We start from the raw sequence: 25,066 nt of genomic DNA, 5'->3' as shown, positions 1-25,066 counted from the left end.
GTGATTGACTTAAAACAAAACATGATGAGAAATACCTCTAAAAAAAAAAAACAAGAATGCAGAATCCTCACATTTATGTGCTTCAGTTAATTGTAAAAATTGTGATTCTATAGGCAGGAAAATACATTTAAGAATTTGTTTTCAGTTTTCTAAAATTTTGACAATTGTCTTCAGAGTATTAATGAGTAGTTGCATTATATTTCTGTAACACATTTACCTTTCATTCACCCATCCACAGTTATCTAAACTACAATGTCTACATTATAAAAGAATATCTACATAGATTTTAAAATAGATTTTTTTGTTTGTAATTCATAAGTTTTTTTGGGAAATTTTAAAATCTATTCTAATTTACATATTTTCAATTATTATGACTTTGTATTAGGTATTTTTTCCCAAAATTAACCTCAAACTTTGCACATATTTGAGATAATTCGTTATCTCCAGGCTCCCTTCCTGAGTTCATGTTCATGTTGTCGGCAAAGTTATCTTTGTAAAACACATTCCCACTGCTAAATAAAACTCTTGCATTTGCAAAAAATGTGAAGACTTCCTAATTTACAGTTTTTTTTTAAATTTCACATCAGTGATGGTAGACTTGTCAGAGCTGGAGTCTTGCTAATGTGCCTGTTTTTGTCTATTTGAGACATCTATTTAAGTAACGGCAAAACAGTTAGCTTTAAAACAAAGAATAATATTAAACCGATTCTAAAATTAATTCATAATTCCTTTTTGTAATAAAATTGATCCCCTTTTCTTAAATGTAACAGACATCCTGCGGCACACGACTGAGAAACTTTCACTCTGCTTTTCCATAGATGTGTTTGCAGATTTAAGGTGAGGGCTGGACAGACACAGAGAACTCACTGTCCCTCTGCTTGACAGAAGTTGCTTTTGTGGCCAAGCCCTGTCCCTTACGATTAACCTTCAGCGTCTTGATGTGTTTGCTTTTCTTCTTTTTTTCTGCTTCTCCTCCCTTAACTATCACCATAGTTTTATTGTGATACTTTCTGTCCTCTCTCTGTCACATCGTGTTGAGATCTTCAGGAGGACGAGTTGGTTTTGTGTCACATGGAGAATCTTTGTTTTGATTGTCACAGTGAAGCACATCAATTACAAGAACTATCTAGCCGCTTTGTTACATGTTGTCCTTTCTTTTAGATCGCTCCAGCTTTTTCCCTTATGCTTTGTCATGTGAGGATCTATATTGTCATTTTTTCCTTTGAGCTGTCCACCCATCTGTATTAGAGCAGGCCCACTTAGAGACTATAATATCACTTTAGTTCTGCCTTTTAGTTCTGCTCTTATTACTATACTTACATCAAACATGCCATTGATGTGTTATGTATTGAAAGTAGTAGGAGCACGACTCTATGGGGAAGAATCTCCCTGTTGTTTTAATGTGTAGATGTGATGCTCAGCCATTAGGGGAGCATCTTTTGAAAGTCCCTCTAGGGGTACCCTGCTTTCTTGGGACAGGGGCTTGGTATATGGTTGAAGCAGGAGGACAGCACTACAGCAAATGGAGAAAGTAGGTCAGACACTAACTAGTAATAAAAGGGTAAAAGGAGTAGAAGCAAAGAGAGAAGAAGTGAAAGGTAAAGCGGGAGAAGAGAAGAGGATGTTGGGAAATAGGAAAGAAGGATGTCACAAGGTTAACAAATTAAAAAAATATATTTCTTAAAAATAACTTGTGTGGTATAGCACCACCAAACAGATACAGTGGAACCTGTTTAACAATGTAGTCTCCTTAAATTCCTAATCTAATTTCAATTCCTAGTGGTCTTCTAATTATAATTATTTGGCATTTTTCGGCCAAATCAAAACTGTTTTCTAGGACATAGTTTCTGCAGAGTAGTAATTCACTAGAAATTAGCCTCTAAGTTGTGGGCGGAACTGTTTTCACATCATCCTTCTGTTTACAGACTGTCCCTCTAGTTTACAGTCCCTCACACATCCCTAACCTCACATTACTGGTGCAACAAAAATGGTGAGCAATATTGGAGCTATTCAGTTTTAAGACAAATTCCAGCTCGGACAAGGAAAATAAAGACGTTCATGGATCTAGTCGTCTACAAGCCAATGCTTCAGAATGGAGTGGAGCAGGGAGCTTGCCTTAGTAGCTTCTATGTCACAGTTACAAGCTATTTCCAACGGTACTTTTGCATCTGCTCTTGATTCCCAACAATTTGAATAAAGAAATACTCAGATGCAATTTTAAGCCTAATTTCCGTTATGTTCTCTATTATGAGGAAAATTCTGCAAGAACATGTTAAAAAAACAGCAAAAACATGATTTTCACTGGAGTGGATCACTTCAACAACTCACTGAATCATCCAGCCTGTTCTGGGTAGTTGTTGGCTAGCTTCCCTACAATAAATAAAATGGATGTAAAGTTAAAAATGTTCCACTTTAACTGTTTGAGTTTAAAGGCACTGAGAAAAAATATGTGCAGGCTCTCATCCAGATTCCTATTTGAAGTCAAGAATAAAGCAAAAAAAATAATTGTGCATTTACCTTATTTGAAGACCTCTCTTGGCACACGTTCTTTAAATTACATAAGTTCACAATGCCAAAGACTCATGGCTGTGACACGCACAGTACTCTGACTTCTATATCCACTCAAGTATGAACTCCCTTTCTTTTTTGCTCCTCAGGCCAGATCTATGTTTTATTATTTATCTTATAAAGCACAAAGTATACTGCATCTATAAATACCCTACAGGGCTGGTGGGAAAGGACTGCAAACAGTAACGTGTGTGCAATAGCCTTTCACAGTCTTGGTTTGTCATACAGATTTACTTGACAATTAAAGATGCTTTGGCGGTGTAGTGTATACATTGATGTATTTACTGTATAGCAATAGGAAAAAGGACTTGTTGTCAGGACAAATAGACAAATGTAATTCGTAAATGCACTGGTAAAACAGCCTGTGAAGGTGCCCCAAAACACAAATAAGAATTTGAAAAATTAACTTTTTTTTCCTGTAAAACTCTTAAATTATTCTTAGAAATGTTGCACAATTCCAGGATTTTTACCCACTCCAAACTGGTGGAACAAGGCATCATAGATGAGTTCAGCCTGTCTACTTCCAAACGTATTAAATATAAACTTTATTTTGATTTTCCAAACGAGATAAAGTGCAAATTCAGAGGCTCAGACAGCACTGTAGTGAGCAGATGTGAACAAGGTTGGAAACATTCTATTCTTTGGAGGATAAATTCTCATTTATATAATTTATCTTGTAGAAATTTTTAAAGTGGTTGCCAATCTTACCAAATTGATACTTCTTGTTGAATTTTAGCTAAAGGAAAAATGTAATATTATTTAATTTTAAAAATGCTAGCTTCAAATTATATATATAAACATGTTTTATATATATATATATATATATATATATATATATATATATATATCAAATTAAATTTACAAATTTTCACATATAATAGATGCAGATTAAATTCAAAATATATCCTCAAACAACTGTTACAGAAAATGATTTCTATTTGAACGACGGCATCTGAACACATCACACACTTTGATCTTAGTTTTCTAACACCCTTTCAAGGAGATTTCATTTAAAAATATGGCAGGTGTAGTTGTGGTCTGCACTGACTTGAACTTGTATCTAAAGGTGTTGGGTAAATAGAATAAAAATACTGTGTATTATAATTTAAACAAACTGTACATGAAATAAATGTACATTTTTCTTTGCTTCTTTGTTTTTGACTTGCTTGTTAATTTTTGCTTTTTATTAATATATTGTACTAATAAATCGGTCATTTACATTGTGTGGTTTGTACTTTTTAGAACTTTTAACTCATTTTAATATTTTTTTGTAAATTTAGAGAATCTCAAATTATGATGTGCTAGTTTTTTTTTTTTTACATTAGCTTGAGTATTTTTCTTTATGCTTTTTATATTTTGACATTTTTTTTACTAACTCTTTCTTCTTTCTTCTTTCCCCTGACCTTCCCCCCAACACTTTCTTTTGTCTTCTTTTATTGCAGTATGTGGCGTTCATGTCCCTTTTCTTCATCCTCATCTCCATCTCCACTTTCTGCATGGAGACGCACGAGGCCTTCAACACCATCTATAACAAGACAGAAAACGTCACAATAGGCAATGTGACCCGCGAAGAGATAGTGTATGAAGTAGTGACTGACAGCTGGTTGACGTATGTGGAGGGTGTGTGCGTCATTTGGTTTACCATTGAGGTCTTGCTGCGGGTCACCTTCTGTCCAGACAAGTTGGAATTCTTCAAAAGTGCCCTCAACATCATCGACTTTGTTGCCATCCTGCCCTTCTATCTGGAGGTTGGCTTGAGTGGTCTGTCCTCTAAGGCTGCCAAGGATGTCTTGGGTTTCCTCCGTGTTGTCCGATTCGTCCGTATCCTCAGAATCTTCAAGCTCACCCGCCATTTTGTGGGTCTGCGTGTCCTTGGCCACACCCTTCGTGCCAGCACCAATGAATTCCTCCTGCTTATCATCTTCTTGGCTCTTGGTGTCCTCATCTTTGCCACAATGATCTACTATGCTGAGCGAATTGGAGCAGACCCAGATGACCCAACAGCCAGCGCCCACACCAACTTCAAGAACATCCCCATTGGATTTTGGTGGGCTGTTGTGACTATGACCACACTGGGTTATGGAGACATGTACCCAGAGACATGGTCCGGAATGCTGGTGGGTGCGCTCTGTGCCTTGGCTGGTGTGCTTACCATTGCCATGCCTGTACCTGTCATCGTTAACAACTTTGGCATGTACTACTCTCTGGCTATGGCCAAGCAAAAGCTGCCCAAAAAGAAGAACAAACATATCCCTCGAGCGCCGCAACCTGGGTCACCAAACTACTGCAAGCCAGATGCCCTCGCGATGGCAACAGCATCACCGCAAAGGATCATGGGTAATGTCTTGGGTGGATTGATGGGGTCCGGAGGCCTTGGGGGTGACTGTCCTCTTGCCCAAGAAGAAATCATAGAGATAAACAGAGGTGAGAAGACTCTTTTTTTCTTCTTATATGCTTTTACTTTGACATTTCTTTAACAACGAAAATCTGAGAAATTCTTAGGGTGAAAGGCAAAATACATTCTTAATACTATCGATAGTTTGTTCCAATTTAATTATAGCTTTGCACTTTATGGCAAATGCAAAGTTTTGTGTCATTTCAGACACATAAAGATTGCAATTTCCTTAGGAATGACAATGGACTTAAGCAAAAGTTGACATAAATTATATCTGGAAATCCTATAGTGTTTATGTTTTTGTTTCTAGAAGATGGTTGAATGTTTTTCATTTAGTCATTTACTGTTTATTTAGCACAATAGATTCAGTTTTTGAGGGCAAGATTTAAAAGTACATTATACACGCACTTTTATCTGATTAACCAAGACAATGGACTCCTTTTAACTGGGAGTGTTACATAGGTCATGTGTAAAAGTGTTTAAAAAAATGGGATTAGAGTTAAGAATTGAATCATCCTAGAGAAATCTCTGGTCCATCAGAACTCATCTGTAATTTATGATCAACTGGTAAGTTCCCAGTTGCCCAAAGGCACCCATCTGTCATTGAAAAACAAAGACAGTGGAAGGAAAGTAAAGTCAATTATCTATTAAAACAGCTTAATGCATCTCGGTTTTGGCTGACTTCACACATTTTCTGTCTGGCATTAGCAGTAAAACTGTTCCAGCATCAACTGTCAGTCCCATGTTGCAATAATACAGCTTTAATGCATTACTTAACTCCTCAGACATGAGTAGGCCACAAAATATTGGTTTTCTCTGTGTATTTTACCCTCATCTTTCTGCGTAGTTTACTGTCTATATTATGTAAGGTTGTATTTTTTTATAACAGGAAATTGTTCTACTAGTTGTTTAAAGGCTTCCTATAGTAAATACTAAAAGTACCCCAAGAAAGGATTTGTAATACTAATAGTATAAGGTCTAGTTAGATATGTTAGTGTCAGAAGTCAGGACTTTGTCTCCCCCACTGGTCACCGGCGGGAACCATCTACAGAGTTCTAAATGCTCTTCATCTCCCAGCAACAGTTTCTGGATGCCACACACCTGACTTTCATTTGCAAATCACTCATAGTATGCTTAGCACTGCACTGAGTGAGGCTCAGTGCAGTGCTAAGCATACTATGAGTGATTTGCAAATGAAAGTCAGGTGTGTGGCATCCAGAAACTGTTGCAGAAACTGCACTGAGCCTCACTCAGTGCAGTGTTGTTTGTGCCACTCTGCCTGCCTTACCGAGTGTTATATTTAGACCTGATCTTCTGATTTTCTGACCCTGTTTTGTCTCTGACTCAATTTGCCTGCTGCCTGCCCTGACTCTTGTCTGGATTCTGACTATCCTTGTTGTTTCTCTGATGCTCCCGTGCTTGTTATTAACCCCTGTCTGTCTGACCCAAATTTGGCTTTGTGGACTTTTAGCTGAACTAATAAACCTGCAGCAATTAGAACCAGCCATCTGCCTGTTCTTGTGACAGTCACTCTATATGGTTTGTAGTTCATTGGAACAAGTTTTAAGAAAAAAAAAAATTGAAATACATTGTGTAAAATACCTTGTTTCCTATTATGATTTTAATCAGACCTTTGCAAACCAACCAGTTGCTTTAAAAATAACCTTTACATTTAAAACATGAACCCCCTTAAATGTACCGGTAATTGTTTTTTTATTTGCCTTAGCAAACAAAGCAAAAGCAAAAAAAAAAGCACTCTTTATAAATGAAAAAAATCTGTTTATACAGTGAAATTTCGACTCGAATTCATGAAGGTTTAAAAAAGTAGGTTTATACACAGCTTTTTCCTCTACACAAAAGCAAACGTTTCCTTTTTAATGCTACAGATGTTGGTTTTTGGCTTTGATTTAGGTAAATGTTTTTTCTAAATTAATGTTTGTTCAAGATCTCATATATTAAACTGGTACACAAAAAAATGTACCTTTTTTTTTTTTTACTATCAATTAATGAAATAATAAAAAAAAGCACTCACAAACAATTGAGTCAGTTTTTTCCATAAATATTTCCCTTGTTTTTGCCTTTTTGAAAAATAAAGATTCTAAGCAGAATGGGGATGCAGCCTCCGCTGCCTTGGCTAATGAAGACTGCCCCACCATCGACCAGGTGCTGAGCCCAGACGAGAGGAGCCCCATTGGGCGAGGGCCTACTCGGGAACGGTACCAGCAGGACAGAGCCTGCTTCCTACTCAACACCAGGGAATTCCGTGCCACAGATGGGAATGTACGGAAAGGTACGTTTCGCACCAGGAGACGGATATGTAAACATGCATACTTCTCATAAACAGATACACACAGCAAGATGCCAAGCACAATATGCTGTAAACATAGATTTATGTGTTTTCCTGTTTGGAGTCAATGCAGGTAAAGTACTCTCAGATTGTTATGTCTATTAAGGTACATTCAGTTGAGAACACACATAAAAAAGTGAACTTTGAGGTATCAACCTAAGATTTTAAGCACTTATCATAAATAATAACAACATACATATTTAGTTGAAACAGTTGCTATCTCTCCTCTGCTCTGTGTTCCCACCATTCATTCACATTGTTTGTTTTCTTCACTGCTTTATAACATTTGGTTTCTTCTGTCATATAAGATTTTCTGTCTTTTCATTGCTGTTTGTTTTATTTTTTTCTCTTTACATGCCTTCAGCCATGACCTCCATCTTTTTACTTGGTATCTGTCCCTCGATGTCACAATCATTCAAACGCAGAAATGATCTGTCTTTCTCTGTCTTTGGACTCAGACAGTTGACCATGCATTAATTTTTTTCTCGGCACTTCTGTTTCTCCTTGTCTGTTTCTCTCCCCCTCCCACTTTGCACTATCCCTTTTTTATTTCGGTGCTCACCAATTCTTTGACAATCCCTTCTACCCTTCTTTTCCTCCTTGTTATGATTCCCACCCCTGCCCCATCTTTAATACCCTTTTTTTAACCTTCCCTGTGTTTGTGCATCCCCTCATCTTATTTATTAATTTTTATAAAACAATTTTTGGCCATGTGCATTACCCTCATTCTAATAAAAACCTGTTTCCCTGATTAATTTATTCTATTGCAATCTGACTGCAAACCCGCACTAAAAACACTCCCTCACACTCCCCTCAAACTTTCAACACCCCCTTTGACAACAAATAGAGGAAGCTGCCCTGGCACCCACCCCAGACTCCCCTCTGACTGAGGATTGGTATAAGACGGAGGGGTCTCTGTTACAGCAGGACCTCAATGCAAACTCCACCTCCTCCTGGATCAAACCGTAGCACAGAGGTAAAATCGAAAAACTAACAATAAAACTAAGATTATAGAGCCTGTAGAATAAAAAAAAGGTTAAGCACACTTAAAACATTTTTTTAACACATTTGCACTTTCTATGTCCGCAAAAAAATTTATTCCACTTTTGTGTTGGAAGTGTTCAATGCATTAGTCACCTGTATGACTTACCTGTGTCTGGAGTTGTGAAAAAAGGGCTGCCATATTCACATGTTGCCTTGAGACATCGATGCAAACAGTTGAGCTGAGGTAAGGAAAATCATAAAGGCAGAAAAACAAAAAAATCAATTTATCTGACTTATAAGTCATGAAACTTAACCTCAGCTCAACTCTGTTCCCTTTAGTAATTTTCTTTGTCTAATATTTTAAACGTACCAAGTGAGAAATGTACGGTGTGGTTAAACATTTTTATGTGAAAGTGGGTTGGAGGAATCTGTGTGTTTCAATGTGTGAGAGCAGAGCACCTGCATACAGTCACAAGTGTGCATATGCACAAACACGTCCAGCAGCTCAAGTCAAAATTACTGGTGTCTGTGTCCTGTGACTAATAAAATAGACGCTAAATAAGAATGAGCTGGAACAGCAGGTCACATTGTTGTCTGATGTGCCTCTGTGTTGTTGTTGTCTCTCCCTTCAGGTTGTGTCATATCACGCGTGTGTATGTGGGCTTTTTCATTCTTACGTGTTTTGTACACTGTGTCTCTGTCCCTCTCAAAGCCGTCTGAGTGTTGTGTTGGTGTTGTTGTGTGAGCTGTCCCTTCTGTGTTTATTCACGTTTCTTTCCGACTCCACTAACCTGCACCTTACTGAACCAAAGCACGAACTGCAACTAAGAAATTAACCTCAAATAGCAAAAATTATTATTATTACTTTTTTTTTAGGGCGAGGGAAATCTCGATATATTTGCACAAATACGATGCAGTTCAGTGCTGTTCATGAGTCTCTTAAGGCCTAAGGTTACTGGGGTCAGTGGAGTCATCTGTGTCAAGGGATGGTAGGTCTTGAAACATGCATGCTGCGAAGATGCAATGTGTTTTATTGCAGAATATATTTCAAAATCCTTTACAATGCTGCGAAACCGATTAAGAACATGTTGTGGTACATGCGTGTAATGGGTCTGACCTACTATTTCCTGAATCTTGAACTTGTGCTTTCAGTGCCTCGTGTAGTCCAAAGTTCTGGACCTTTTATATTCATTTCTGTAGCTAAAAATCAAACTAAATTGAAACTGCACTTGGCAACTGAGGCGCTCACACACTTACTGATCGGACAAACAAATGCAATAACAGATTTGATTCTGAAGTGGCTTCATGCTTTGTAAGGTAAGCAAGCTATGTGCTGTCCTTTAGCATTGATATTGCTGCAATTTATAATGCTTTTTTTTGTATAAAGTGCGATTAAAGTGCCTGCCAAAATCCCTCTTTTAAGCAAATCAAGAGCCCATTGAGGAAAGTAATTACTGGAATCATTAGGAAGCTGCTAAAGGCAACTTACAGGCGAGTTGTAGCCTTTAATTTGCACCTTTAGGTTGGGAATCTTGTGTGCTGGAGAAAGAGATTGAACACAAAGCTTCCTGTAAACAGTAAAGATCCTAGTGTGACCATTCCAAATTGTACCAACAAAGATTTGTCCTCCTTTCTGCTTAAAGAGGGATTCTGTTGTTGAAAACAAACTTAAATCTCTGTGCTTCATTTTTAATTTGTTGTTGTAGATCTATGCTTAACAAGCAGCCAACTCTTTCTGTAGCCTCTCTGTCTTATCTTTGATGGTTGGCCATTTGACTTCCTACGCACTCTGTGGTATCTGCATGGCTTACAAAAGTCAAACGGTCAATCCTGCTCTTTAAATCCAGACTTTGGTCAACAAACTCAGTCATGTTGGGGTCAAGGTCCTTTATTTCTTTCTCTACTAACTGTATGTGTACATGATTCAATGAAGTTCATTGTGTCTATAAGTTCTATTAAGCACTTAAATTGTTTTTTTTATGTATATATGGGTTTGTTTTGTGTTAAACCTACCGACATGTTTCGGCGGAATGCCTTCCACCTTCGTCAGGGTCGTCATCAGATGGTGGCGTGTGACGTCTTTAAAAACAGCTGATTTGTGACTGAGGCGGAGTCACCTGTCAAACTTTGACAAGTGACTCCGCCCCTTGATGTCCGTCTTTCTCTGGAGGATGTTGCTCCAGGTGTGAGAGAGCAGGAAAAACAATTTAAGTGCTTGATGTATGTGTACATGTTTATGTGTGTATTTTGTTTTTATTTGTAATAATTTACTTCTTTTGTTGCTAATATGGTGTGTATTTTTGTTACTTTGGTGTTTTTGTGCTATTGGGAATGCTTTATGGTTTGAGTTTAAGACTGATTTGAATTTAGTGTGTTGTTTTTGGTTGTGTTTAATTCAAATTATGTTTCATAGTTCTCTGTGACTGACCTCCCCTGTGTTTTCCTGTGATTTTTATTGGTCTCTGTAAGAATCAGAATGAAAGGGAAAACAGTGAGAAGTTGTGCTACTTTTTTGTGTAGACCTCACTGGGTTAGGTCTTTCCATCACAAAAAAAAAAAAAAGAAAAAAAAGAAAATATTCTTAAAGCACTATTATGAACATTAGAACTTTTTTTCCGAAAAACTTTTACCAAAAAATGCTTGTTTGAACAAGCACATGAAACTCTACTTATTATTCACTCTTCATTTTCACTTTTATTATTTACTATTCATAATTCTGACAGTAATTTTGATTTTTTTTAAAATATATATTTTATTATATATATTTTATTTATATATAGTCTTTATTTGTTTAATGCATTTTTTATTGCAGAACCCTGTTTACAATAACCTACGACCAAACCTTTTCATTTTTATTTTCAGGAACTTTTTTTGCAATTTGTGCAAAAAGATGTCTGCATTGTAATAATTTTTCTCCTTTTGAGTTCTCACTGTATGTTAAATCCTTTTTCATTGTCATCTTTTAAGTGTTTCACCTTAGGTTTCACTCCAAAACTCTGCAAATATTCTGTCTAGGACTTTTTTTTTTGCTATGTAAAAGAAGCAATGAACTGCATCTACAAATATTAATATTAGATAAGTGTATGATGGTAATTAAGTAGATCTGAGGTTTAATTTTAACCGGTTGTGTACAGGTTCCTGACCTACATAAGCCTCAGGGGATGAGGCAAGGCACAAGTAAATCTATGGCATCTAGTTTCTCCTGAAGATATCAGGCTCTTTATCTGGGCTACTTGTGGGTCCTCATGATGAAAAGATCAATACTTTTTACTATGGGTAATAGGAGACCACACTATCTTTAACAAGCAATTTATTCCATGTATAAATTATACCGTGTTTGGAGGTATCAGAACAGTTTATTTTTTGCTCCACGGCAAACACGTATTTATGAAATGATGGAGACTGGTGTTTTTTCTCTATCCATATATAGGATTTAAGCCTGTCATTTCCAAAGATAATGTTGGACACAATCTTTTTTTTATAGCCACCGCTGTTAACCACAAATAGCCCAGTATGAATATTCCTAGCCACAATATTTGCAGCTCCTTTTCTTTTCCTGCTTCCTCTCAGCATGACCTACTCCTTCTGTGATTAACACTCATTCTTCATCCCATTCCCAGGCCGCCACTGCAGTGCAAGTGTAACTAAAGTCTGACTGTAGGTAGGTACATATTCCCTCCATAGTGTAAATTAAGTGTGAGAAATTATGTCATCACTGAGCCAGACTAACCATTTCCCCTGACGGAGAACCTCAGAATACCCAACTAACACTGATGTTGTTGTTAATAACGTTTATTTTCAAGAGAACAAACTGACAACCTGCAAAAGACGGATAAAAATCTTTAGTTTTTATTTGTTTAAAAGTTCTAAATGGGTTTTATAAAGTGTTGTGCTCACAAACAGAAAATTAAAGAAGGAAAAGGTTGGAAAGCACAGTATTCCTTAGGAATTGCTTTCCATTTCTTTTTATTTGTTTCCTGCTTTTAGCTGATTATCTAAAATTATACTCTAGGGAAGTGTAACAAACAAGAAATATGTATAATTTTATATTGCCAAAACCAAAGTGAAATGTAATAATTTTATGATTTTTAAGACACAAATATTTCTATGGAGCTGAAATGTTTGGAATCTCTCCAGAATTGAGTGAAATTAATTGTTTCAGTTATTTATATCCAAACTGTTATGGTACACAAATGTCACAGCCATTTTTAAATAATTTATTACACTAAATATGTGCAACATGTATGCAGGGAGGATAGTTATCATGATCAGGGAGAAATCAAGCTCTAAAATCGTGAGCAATTGAAGAAAAAACCCTTAATGAAGCAAAGAAAAGAAGTGGATTCTTTGAAATGAACTGCAGAGAGTTCAGATTAAAAAAAAACAGTGGTGTGTTTGAACAGACTTAGATTTTACTGCAAAGTGGTCCACTGCACTTTGCAAAGTTTGCAGATTACCTTTGGGAACTGGGACATGTTGAAGTTGCAGCAGCCATATTTTTACGCCACAAATGGATGAAAGCACTCTTGTCCATTTGCTGAGCCTTGCAGTTATATTTAAAGAGAACATGTTGGCTGGGATGGATCCACTTATTGCCCCTTTTCTAGGAAACTCCTGCTGAGTGATTATATGTTTTTATTAGTCTAAAGAATTTGACTGAGTAGCTTGGTAGAAAAAGAAATGTGTTAATGTGTGTGTGTGTGTGTGTGTGGGGGGGGGGGGGGGGGGGGTTGCACTCAATACTGGCCTGATTCTGAATTTCCTTTTTTTTTTTAACAATTTAATCCATTAAACAGGGAGACCCTGTGCCAAGTATTTAAATATTCATTTTTTTAGTTATACTATGTAATATAATATAATATAATATAATATAATATAATATAATATAATATAATATAATATAATATAATATAATATAATATAATATAATATAATATAATATAATATAATATAATATAATATAATATAATATAATATAATAGGAAAAGTTCCTATAAACAATTTTTAAAACTGGACCTTGAGGAGTCAGAAAAAGGTAAAAAAAATTTGCTTTAAAGGGATGGATAAAAATTCCAGCTCATTCTCATTTATCTAAACATTTTTGTTTTTTTCTTCTTCCACCTCACAAACTTGTACTAATTTCCTACTGTGCTCCATTAAATACTCAGCAAACACCTGCACTGCTAAGATTTCCAAAAAATTGTGAAGGATAACTTGTTTTGGATTTTTAAAATATATTTTAAACCTTAGACAAATGCAACACAGATTTGGCTGAGCTTCTCAGAAATCTCTGTGTGGCACAACGTATCTGAAGCCCAGTGAAAAAGCATCATAAATATTTTACCCTGCTACCCTCTGCCTATTATGTGTGAGTCAGTCAAAATAATGAAAAAAAAAATAAAAATTAAAAAATTAAAATTTATACAATATTTCCCCTTTTTTAGCAGGAAGGCACAAAGGGTGTCATAGTGTATCAGTGGGTGTTACTTGTCTGAATGTGACCATATGATGGTTGGAGCTTTTTTAAAATGTATCACATTCTTTATGCAAAAATTGATAAATCAACAAATAAACACAGATTATTGATTAAAACTGCAATCCTCCATCCATTATATGGTAAGATAATCATTGGTGGGTGACTACAGCCCACCAATGGCGTATTTCACCTCATTTGATGCAACAACACATAGCACTTCTCTTTGGCTGCCCCCTACAGGAAGAACTTATCGTCTGCATGCTATTTCACTACAATATTGCAGTGGGAAAGGACAGATGCAAGTGACCTTTAGGACAAAAATATTGTGAGCAGTGCACGAATTGCTCTTCAAGTTCACTTGTGCTGCTGGATTTAGTCATAAATCCTTTTTTTTCTCCCCCATGTGTCATTTCCCTCTGTAACTAAAACATAAACCAATATCCTTCAAAGGATGTAATTGCTGGCAAACAGAAATCGTTTTTACATTTTGTAGAAACATTATTTTCATGTTGGCCATTTGAAGTTTACAAAATCGTGTGCTAAAACATAATGAAAGGCAATGAATTGTTTTCTAATTGGCCTATTTTGAAAAAGGTAATTCATTTTTTAAACTTCATTCGGTCAATCGCTAAACTACACCTATAATATCCATGTCTTTGTTTTGAACTGTGTACAGTTGGCCAAATAATTGTCTAAAACACCCAAATTGTGTCATTCTTTTGGGTGATTTATGCAAAGGGCCTACAATTGGTGTTGGATAACTTAAAATGAATATTTAGATTTGTCTTGAGAAAAAAAGGCATATCATAACTTACATTTTCCTGTTTTGTCTTGTCTGTCTTGTCTCTTTCTGTCCATATGTGTCCTTTATATATGATTTAATAACATTTGCAATATTTATTTAATTTTTTTGCATCATTTTAAATTTATATTTTAAAATTCTTTGACTATTTAAACTTTTAAACTTTTGTTTTTTCTCATATTTTTTTTTTTGTATGTCACAATATATCAAACTGGCACAAATATGGGTTCAAATTTTTTTGCTGAAGCGACAGGCCATGAGAAATCTCGCAGTCTCAATAACATATCTGGAATGGCTGGATCATCTCTGCGACTCGCCCCAATCACCAGTCCCCCCTTTGAGAACTACGAGACCCCGAGACAACTGCGCCGCTGTCGTTCCCCCATCCCCTCCATTTTGTAAACCCAAATTAGACCTAACCTCTCAGATGCTTCCATTTATTGCAGAGGACATCATGCAAATACAAGAGCAATAAGAAAAAAAGGAACCTAATAGTGAAATTATGTCTTGTTGTGCGAGTTCTTCAGGTTGTGATACATGCACTAGGTGTGCAGATTGGGTAAAATCTAGCTTTATAGATACTGAAAAATATAATTTTGAATAAGAAAAAACAAAGGAAGGTACTTTCAATATTAAGTTATTTAGATTCATATCTATGTTTTGGACCAAACTATGCTTAGAACTATAGTGAGAGAAGACGTTCATTTAGCCAAAGAAAACGTTATTGATTTGATGGAGCTTCTATAACATTACTGAACCTTATTTGGATAATTTAAACAATCTAATGTCTAAAGCTTAAAAAATAGACACAAAGTGAAGTTGTATTTTAAAAAGAATACAAAAATATTTATAATTTCATTCCTAATATGATCCATAAGAACTTGTTTCCATTAGTATACATTTAAAGTTCTATTTGTTATTCCTGAGAGTGTGTTTCTCAAAGCTCATAGGAAAATACTTTAGCATAATTAATAATAATATCTTCATCAAAAGCATAAAGCTGCCACCTTTATTAAACCAGTAAGAGATCATATAGAAAAAGTGCTGCAATGTATACTCCCCATAGACTGTTATTTAAGGCCTAATTAAAGTAGAGTGCAATTTCTTTTTATCATCAAACCAAGATAGCACATGCTGTAGCTTTGGAAAAAGGTCAAACTTTTGCTTGGCTTTGAGCAAAGAGAGTAAGAAATCTAAAAACAATACCCAAGACTACCTAAATTCATAAATAAGCAAAAAAAAAACAAAAAAAAAAACATTGTTACTGTTAGCTTTAATGGAAATACCAGTAAAATGTGTTTTATTTCAAAATAAAACTTCTGGTTAGGTTAGAGTAGTTTGGTGAAGTGATTTGGTGGTTCTAATCAAGACAGAGGTGGTTATCATTGAATTTTTATTTAAACATTGACAAAGAATACCCAATTCTAACAGATTTTTAGCTTTGCCCGGAAATTCCATTAATTGACTTAAAGGTCTCAGTACATCATACATATACTTATGAAGAATGTATTAAGGAGGGGCCATGGGTCTCATAGTTAATGTAAATTATTGTAAAGGAAACTACAATGACTGAATAGACCTTTAAAAAATAATTGGGACAGCTATAACATTTGCTATACAGCTAACAGCTATAATTTTTGAAATAAGACTAAGGGCAACAAATTTAGAAGGCTTTCCAGAGTAACAACTTAAAAAAAAGAAAATTCCAGACACGGAATGCTATTGTTTAATACAAAATGTAAAAAAAGTACAAGCACTTTACTAACAATCAGTATTCATAATTCATAATTAACGTTGACATTTTGCATGTAAGAAACAGATTTTTAATAAAACTTAAACCAACTGAACACATGAGCGGACCTCATTAAAAAATTTCCACTTATTTATTCTCATTTGAAATATTTTCTTAAAATATTGAAAAATAAATAAGAACCAAAATGTAATATGTAATATTAATTAAGATTGCGCAATACAGAAACAAAAATCTATATTATACAATACAAAACAAAACAGACTTTTAATGTAAAAGTAAGTATTCCCTACAAACCCAAATTGTTAGTTTTATGAATAAGTGTATCCCTTTCACTTCCACCTTTTCCATGTCAATAAACATATGTGTACTTAGGAGCAAAAAAAAAAGTAATATTACATTTACATATGCAATAACACATACAATCATTTTATGCTGGATTGCATGCACATTTATAGGTATATCAATACATTTTTAAGCAGAGAAACGCACAGATTCAAACTACGATCTTTGATTCAGCTATTCCAGGTGTGATCAAAGCATTACGACAAGAACCATTTTTCTTGTTGCATTCCTTTTTTATGTGGTACCAGACATTTTAAAGCTTTTACTTTTGTAAATCCTTTATATTTTCATCACTGCTGTTTGTAACATGTGTAAAAACTGACTCTGTACCACTGACTTGTCACATTTTGTTCAAAGATGGTTATATATAAGGATATATAAACTTTTAATTTAAACTGTCAACTCCAGGAGCAGAAATGTCCAACTAAGAAGAACAAGTACCTATTTAATCAGGTTGCAATATTATTATTTGGTACAATCTTTAAGCTTGATTGCTATTTTGTCTAATATCCATGTGCTTCCAGACACTCACATATAACACATATCTTTGTTGATATGCAGTAAAAAAAAAAATAGGAAACACTTTGATGTTTGTTTAAATCTGTGGTACTTTAAGTCAAATTGTTCCAAAGTAAATGTCAAATGTAACATCTTACTGGATCTACAATGCAGTTTATTGAGGCCCATTTGTCCTATTTTTTTTATAAACTGTTCTAAGTGTTGAGTTGTTTTACAGTTGTATTGTGAAAAAAATGAGAGATGCAGTTTTTTGTTTAATTATTCAATGCACTTTTTATTGCTCCTTGATTGGAAATCTCTTGGACGGTAAAATGTTTAGTTTATTGTGAAAATACACTTTTTTTATGAACATGTAATAAGTTATATGGACAGTTTGTTTCTTTGTGTTTTGGCCATGCTTAAATCCCAGCCAATCACAGCCTGTAGCTCTTGTTATCACCATTGCTCTTAAAGAAAAACCTGCAAACGCACATTTATACCCCCTAAACATGAAAAGATTCCACAGTGTGGATTTGACATTTTGTAGATATCTAGAATGTCAATTTTTTTGTACTGTAAAGAAAAGTATGCAATGCGTTCCTTAAGCTTTTACAGCAAAAGGAAAAGATTAACACAATCTCACACCTAGCTTTCATTTGCATCACTTGCATCATGTGATTGGTCGTATTTGATTTTTGCTGTCTACAAAACTGATAAGAGTGTCATAACTGTGTTTAGATGTAATCTTGATCACTAGTTGTGATAAATAAATATTCTTGTTAATAAAAAAAGGCATTTGTTGCCTCTATGAGGCCTCTTTAGGCTGTGATGTCATTCAGGATACAACCCAGCTGGATTTAACTAGCTACATTTTTAAAGCACTGCTTGAATAGATCAGTGGTCATTACATTGTATGTAAAAATCTGTATTTACACATCTAAAAACATTAAAAGTTATATGGAATGAAGTTTATAGCTTGTGAGTGTTGACCATAATGATCCAATATGTACAATTTCATCTGGAGTGGAGCTGTTTCTGTTTTCATGTTTAAGATTTTTTCTCTTTTTATTTTATCTGGTTTATTCTTAATATTACATTGTACTTGTATAATTTGAGTAGATCTTAAAAGATCTTTTTGATGAATTATAATTTATGTTTTTAGCTTTTAAACACAATTCCATTGCCACATTTCCACAAGATGCAACCAGTATTTTAGAATTCTTAAAAATTCCGCATACTGACCAGAAAAAGAATGTCGCTGGTTAAAAAATAATGCCTTTGCTGGCACACCTTTTTTTAAAAAAAGTGGATTAAATGATTAGCGGGATAATGGCTTTGACGTATGCATTTTCGTCAGCTGTTATTCCATACTTATTTTAAAAAAAATCTCTCAGTTAAATAAAAAACAAATCTACTAGTGTTTATCAAATGACTGCCCTTTGACTTTTTGGCTTTATTCAAATTTGCACCTATTTACTATTAATTAACTTGTTGCATCAACACATTCACTCACTAAGCTGTGAATCCTAATCAAATACAATACTCGATCTTTAATAGGGACCAAATTAAGAAGATATGTTTCATACAAAGTGTTTAAATGTCCACGTGTGCACCGTCTCTTTAATTTTTTTTCTTAAAACGATGGACTTCGGACAAATAATCATCTGTGCAGAGAAGGAAAGAAGAACAAGATGAAGAGGACGCTGGAAAAGTAGTAATCATGACATTTGTCTGCAAATGACGCCGCATCAATGTTGATAAAGTATCATCCAGTAATATACAGGAATTATTTATAATAGCAAACCCCTTTAGAACTGTTGTTGTTAAGTAACAGTTATCAGAAAATATTTTTGGACTTAAATATCCATTCAGTTGAAAATGTTTGCACATGTCCAGGTAACTTGGTGAATAGAGGTGAGCTTGCTGGGATTTTAATGCACTTACTTTGCTGTTTTTGTTCTTAAAAACCACAATTTCAATGTCTAAAGTTCTCTTTTTGCTGTTTACCTCTAACTTGCAGTACATGCTAATATTTTGTGTGCGCATTTATATGCCATAGAGTGTTTTTGTAGCTTCTTGTAGTTATTGTTTAAACGTGTGTACTTCATTCTGACACAGTTTAACCTGCAGTTCACAGGTAATGGTAATCCCTGATTATTACACTCTTCTGCATAATGACAGTAACATTATGAAACTGTGTTGTGGCAATCCAAATAATTGGCTAGTTTTAAACATACATTTACTATAAATCCATTTAGATACTACTATTACTCATAATGTTACAAGCTGAGTGTTGGTGTTCTTACTTTTCTTTTACATATTGTATGTTTACTGAATGGTAACAGATTTCTGTTTTTGTCTTTGCAGTGTTAAGTTTCTAGCATTCGCCTTCTCTCATATGAGGAGTCGGTAACCAGTAGACAAATTTGCAGTGGAAGCCACCTAAGCAGCAGCATGTCACGGATGGACAGTTTAAAGGAGATCTTTGGGGTGACAAGAGAGACCAGAGGTTAATCTTGAGTAAGAAAAAATCTATATATATATATTACATGGTCTGCTCCTTACACTGCTACCAAAACAGGCTCTTGGATTTCCATCCACACCTTTGACTACTCTCCAACTGACTATTTTTTCTTCCCACGTCCTTTTTTTCTTCTTCTTTTTTTTGCAAACATACTGAGCACTGACACACTTTTGAAGAGGAAAGGACTCTTAATTACACATTCCAGATGGCATTCCTCTTGGTAACATTATAAAACCCATCTTAAGCAACTCGGCGCTGACGACAGTTCTGAGCAGCTGAGAACCTCCATGAGTTTCTGGAAAAAACAAAACAATGAAAAGGATATAAAAAAAAAACAATTGTCTTCAACTGGATTGCTTGAACAATGTAGCATCTCTGCTAACATATTGTAGCATCTGTTGGCTGGATTCAATCCATCAACAGCTCACATACTGAGGAATTTATGCATTCAACGGATCTTCTAGATGTCATTTTCCTCTTGGGTTGCTTTCCAGTGAAGAAAAAAAAAAGAAAGAGTACATGAGAGTCAAAAGATGGACCTTATTCATTACATGACATCCCATAAATGCACAATTATGAGATCAATCACACTGTATTGAACAGCACCCTCAAACAGCTCTGTGTCAAAGTTAGCACTTGTATAGAACCTGTGTCTTCCATTAGCTTCAATGAGATTGAAACACTGCCCCCCTCACCTGTGGTAATGAAGCATATGTAGCATCAGCTCAAATCATGGATGTGTAATCTCTCACCGTGGATGAAAAAGGCCCATTTTATCTCTCATGTACTCATGTAGACTTGCACGAAAATCTAAGTGGGATACCAAAGGTCCTATGGCATGCACTTGCTGAACGGCCAACTGTATTGTATAGTAGATTGGGAGAAATATTCAATGCAGAGAGGACAGAAGCCTCGTTGTTAAACTGACCATTGTCCCTCTGTTCTTTAACTGCCACTCATCCTACATCTGGATGCACATATGCACAATTAAGTCTTTTCTTATCGTTAACAGACTGACGCTGTCACAAAAACAAATGACTCACAGAATCAAAAGAAACAGTGACGTCAGTCTGTTGTGCTAGCCTGCCTAATTTAAAGTGAATTCTCCCACACAGGTGTGTATAATCAAGGACTGGTTTCAGCTCCTGTCTTATTTTGAAAGGGACCAATCTGACAAATATGTTTCCCAACATAGAGATCAACACTGCCAATACGGCATAACATTCTCCAGACGCATACTGCCCTGTCTCTCTCTTGTCCCTCTTGCTATCAACAACTGCTTCACTGGCAAGTCAGTGTCCAGATAAAGATTAGCAAAGCCTTTCGGCAAAAGGGTAAAATGAGAAGAAATGGACCAAGAGTAGAGTGAGCACGGACGTGTACAAAGAGAACAAATCTATATTTTGATAAACAATTCTACAGCTCTTCATGACGTCAGAGGATGGAAAGGTCCGGGAACGCAGGAATAAAAGTCCAACGCAAATGTGAAAAGAAGATTTGCATTTGTGAAATGGAGTTCCAGAAAAAAAAAGGATCCAAATAAATATTCCTCATGAGGGGTGTGCAACATTTTTACCCCAGAAGCACTGGGAAATGTCTTTTTTGTTCCCTATTTTGTCTCTTTCTTTTGTTCGTTTTTTTTTTTGAAAAACATTAAGCAAAGACTGAGTCTTTCTTGCACAGACATGGGGAAGACAAAGGATGGACACAAAGTAAAACAAATAAAAAAAAGATAATGCATTTTTGTAACTTTGTTTACCAGCATGACAACTTTGCATGACTGTCTTTTCTGCAAGCCCTTAGTTGAAGACAAGGGTGCTAGAGATACAAAAAAGTATATATAAAACAATTAAAAAAGTGTTATATGCAATTAATGTTTTAAAAAAAGATTATAATGAAAGAGAAGAGCTATATTTTGTTTTGAAAAGTAAAAAAATGTGAATATTGAAACATGTATGTTTGCAAAGTACACCCCAAAACTATGTTTTGTTTAATGAAATCTCTCTGCTATTACTGCCCTACACTCTTCATTCCAGTGTTTATGATCTCTGCCATACTTTTATTTGTAATGCATTACGCAGTATATTTTCTAAAATATTCAATCAATAGCCTTTGCCTGTAGCATCTGTGCAAAGGACACTTATTGTTGTTGATCACCATGTTTCTTTCTGAGTTTCTTTGCACAACTTCCGTAGCAGAACAGCAGTAGTTCTAAAACAACAGCTCTCCATATCACAGTGTTGATAAGTAGTCATGGTTTGCTTTCTTTACTTTAATTTGGCAATAATACTAGAGTTGTCACATGACTGTAGCAGGTAAAAACGGAGAACCTCGAGTCCTTGAAGCGTCTTCAAAGCTCAAGCCTTGAGAGGATTTTCAAAGGGCCTTGAGTGCCCTGAATGGATGGAAGGGTTTTGTTAGGATAGGCAGTTCCGTTCCACTTGCACTGAGTTGAAAAGCAAAATCCTAGATGTAGCTCACCCAGTAAAGATTAGTGACATAAGGGAGGATGCTACACTTTCAAAGAATCAGGAAAGATTTCAGGTTTTGCGTGGAACAAACTGCCATTCCAAAGTTTTGATGTTGTTTTAAGGACTCAGGTGTGCCAATAGTGTGTGGATGTAGGTGTTTTTGCAGTTTCTTTTAATCATAATGAATTCTAGTATATAGGCAACAATAATGTGAACACCTCACAGTGATGTGTAAAAAAACGCATGCATTATGACTTGATAATCTCTCTTAAGGGGGAACGGAGTCTTGACATTTCCCCCTAACCTTCTGTCATTGTCATGAATCTTGCCCCGGTAAATATAAACACTGTGCCGTGTTGTATGTAGAGCAGAAACGTCTTCCTCAGAGAGGCAACTGAAAACTACTCACACTCGCAGTGTCAGCATGAGTGTGTAGAGGTAGCTCGTCTTTGTTCCTTTAGATGGTCAGGTCTTTTGCATCCACCATTGTTTTTTAGAGTTGCCGTCTCCTGCTGGCTAGCTCGTTGCCGTACACAATGCCGCCATAGAAGAGCAAATCAAAGAGACTCAGAGCTTCCAAAAATGATGTCAGAGAGTGAGAGATGGAGGTTACTAGTGAAGAGAAGATAGATTAGAATCAAGCAGTATTTGTATCCCTAGTGAGTTTAAGACCCTGCTGGTCCGGGGCTCAGCTCAGGCAGCTGAATGGTCCTCTTACCATTCCCAGTTTATTTCAGTGGGAGGCTCACCAGAACATGAGAGTCCTTGTGATATAGACTTCTGACAGTATTAAACAGCTCTGTTGATTAATGTGCTGGTTTTACAGGGTGTGTAAACTTTTGTCAATTTGCAGGAAATGGTTTTGTTTTGGTCCTCTCTCTTTTGAAGCTTTCAGTTCCCATTATTTGAAGGCATCGGCCTACTATGGCTCGGATGGTCACATGGATGTTCATGAGCGTTTTAGAGGTAGTGTGCACAGCTGTGAAATCTTTGTGCTTCACCCAGCTGTTTGTGCTTTTCTGGCCACGTAGTGTCTTTTTCTAACAGCATTCCCTCACTGTTAGGCCAGCCATGTCTATATTCCTCCACTTTGTGACTGCTCTGCCAATGTGAGACTGAAAAAAGATGTCTTTCTTTTCCAATGCATAATACTGCCATTTGATTTAGACACGTTCAGCCGAATGGGTTACAATGTCGAGAGTGCTAAGTCTGTTTTATTTCCAAAAGAGTTGCAATCTGTTAGAGAACATACCACCTCATACAACCCAAATAAATAAAAATGCTTTAGATGATAAGTAGGTCGCATAGACAGTAACTGTGCTTCAGCACATTATTATGACATTTCCTCTGTAGGTTCTTTAGAGGCTGTCCTATGATTGTTCCCACTTACATCCTGTCCAATTTCTTTTCTTCTTGCCTGTTTCTGTTTAATATGTTTCCGTATGATCCTTTTTGTTGGGGAAATTGTATGCAATCTGCACCACGAATGCCGCTGATTGACACTTACTGTATTGCTGTGCAGCCATCAGTTCAGATGATTGCAACCACATGTGTAGTGGCGCTATGGCTTTCCATAGAATTACCTAGCAATCAGTCTTGTCTAAAGATAATTTATTTTAACAAATTAATATGACCAGATTTATTTTAGAGGAAATTATATCAAACTGAATACATTTTTCTAACGTACTAAACGTTATTTTCTTTAGAAAAAAAGCATCAAATCTATATACATAAATACCATTTATTGTTATTTGCATTAATGTAAGCATTCCAAAGATTAATTTTACATGCTATCAAATGTATAAAACAGACTTAAGTACTGGTTCATTGTACTGTGGTCTTAGTAGGAGTGTGAATGGGAAGAAGAGGAGGTCACTGGAGCATCTAGTTGTGACTTAAGCCAGATTTCATTTTTGAAATGTTGGGACACAAAGAACAAATCATCAAGAACTGTATAAAGTATATTTCAATGGAATGTTCATTACTTATCTTTTTATATTTTCAAGAAAAAATAGATACATATCAATAAATCATCATAATTGAACATATTTCTACTATTGAGACTTATGTATGAATGTTAACACGATCTAATGTGAACCAATCTTCATAGCAGCTTGAAGGAATAACTGATTAACAGTCGGGAGATGCTTTTCTCAGAGACATTAAAACTGCTTAAAAATCATTGAAGTCGACTTAAAATAAATGAAAATTTAACCTTGATTTTGTGTCTTTCTTTTGTTGAGTAGGCAGATTTTTCTTTTTTAACTGAAATGGGGGATTTTGTACAAAGGAATTTAGCATGATTGATAAAAGGGGTTTGTTCTGATTGTGACAGTTTATCCATGCCCTTGTCAGGAGCACAAAACCATGTCACAGTGACTGACACGATAACACTTGAAGTGGAGGCAGAATGAAAATCCAAAGTCTTCCGAGAAACAAAAGCATGACAGATCAGATGAGACTGAAGGTTTGAGAACATGCTGTGTTTCAATGCAAGACAAGAAGTTTATAAGTGTGAGGGATTGTTCTTTGTCTCTATTTTTGGGCTAAACACGTAATCCTTTACAGGATGTTAAAGTCATCTGTGTCTGATCTTTCTGTAACTGATGTGATAATTCCGGTAGAGTTCCTGCTGTTTCATATCCAGTAGCTGAAACTTGATCCAAACATCCGACACACTGGATCTGTTTACCCTCCTCTGTGAAAATTAACGCAAAAATTGCATTTTCTAAGTTTTTAAAGAGATGCCCAAACAAACAAACAAACAAATCAGCTGCATTAGATTGTATCACATTACGTTTTTGAGTAGAATTTCAGACAAAGAACTTCAAAAGGTTTGCTGTTTAAATCGGATTGATGTTTTATTTAAATCATCTGTCTGGTTTTTAAAATAATTATTTAAGTAT

The 25,066-nt window shown here is 35.5% G+C and overlaps 1 protein-coding gene across 20 annotated transcripts in view; it reads left to right on the top strand.

The window, feature by feature from the left end:
* The window catches only part of kcnc3b (potassium voltage-gated channel, Shaw-related subfamily, member 3b), a 46,310-nt gene extending 21,930 nt beyond the window's left edge, over positions 1 to 24,380 (top strand). For 3 of the 20 annotated variants that reach the window (XM_078937376.1, XM_078937379.1, XM_078937364.1), the window contains 4 exons: positions 4,011 to 4,992; positions 7,059 to 7,253; positions 8,158 to 8,286; positions 19,533 to 24,380. In XM_078937376.1, coding sequence (XP_078793502.1) covers positions 4,011 to 4,992; positions 7,059 to 7,253; positions 8,158 to 8,279 — 1,299 coding nt within the window. In that variant the 3' untranslated portion in view covers positions 8,280 to 8,286; positions 19,533 to 24,380. Of the gene's footprint in view, positions 1 to 4,010; positions 4,993 to 7,058; positions 7,254 to 7,674; positions 7,927 to 8,157; positions 8,287 to 8,926; positions 9,147 to 11,914; positions 11,956 to 14,819; positions 15,828 to 19,532 lie in introns of those variants that run through there. The other 17 variants (XM_023949125.2, XM_023949130.2, XM_078937362.1 and 14 more) reach the window with 14 other exon arrangements.
* The last annotated feature ends 686 nt before the right edge of the window (positions 24,381 to 25,066 follow it).

Source organism: Oryzias latipes, chromosome 19 (genome assembly GCF_053564925.1).
Source record: "Oryzias latipes strain Hd-rR chromosome 19, Olatipes_Hd-rR_3.1".
NCBI lineage: Eukaryota > Metazoa > Chordata > Actinopteri > Beloniformes > Adrianichthyidae > Oryzias > Oryzias latipes.
This window is presented reverse-complemented; position numbering and strand designations above follow the sequence as displayed.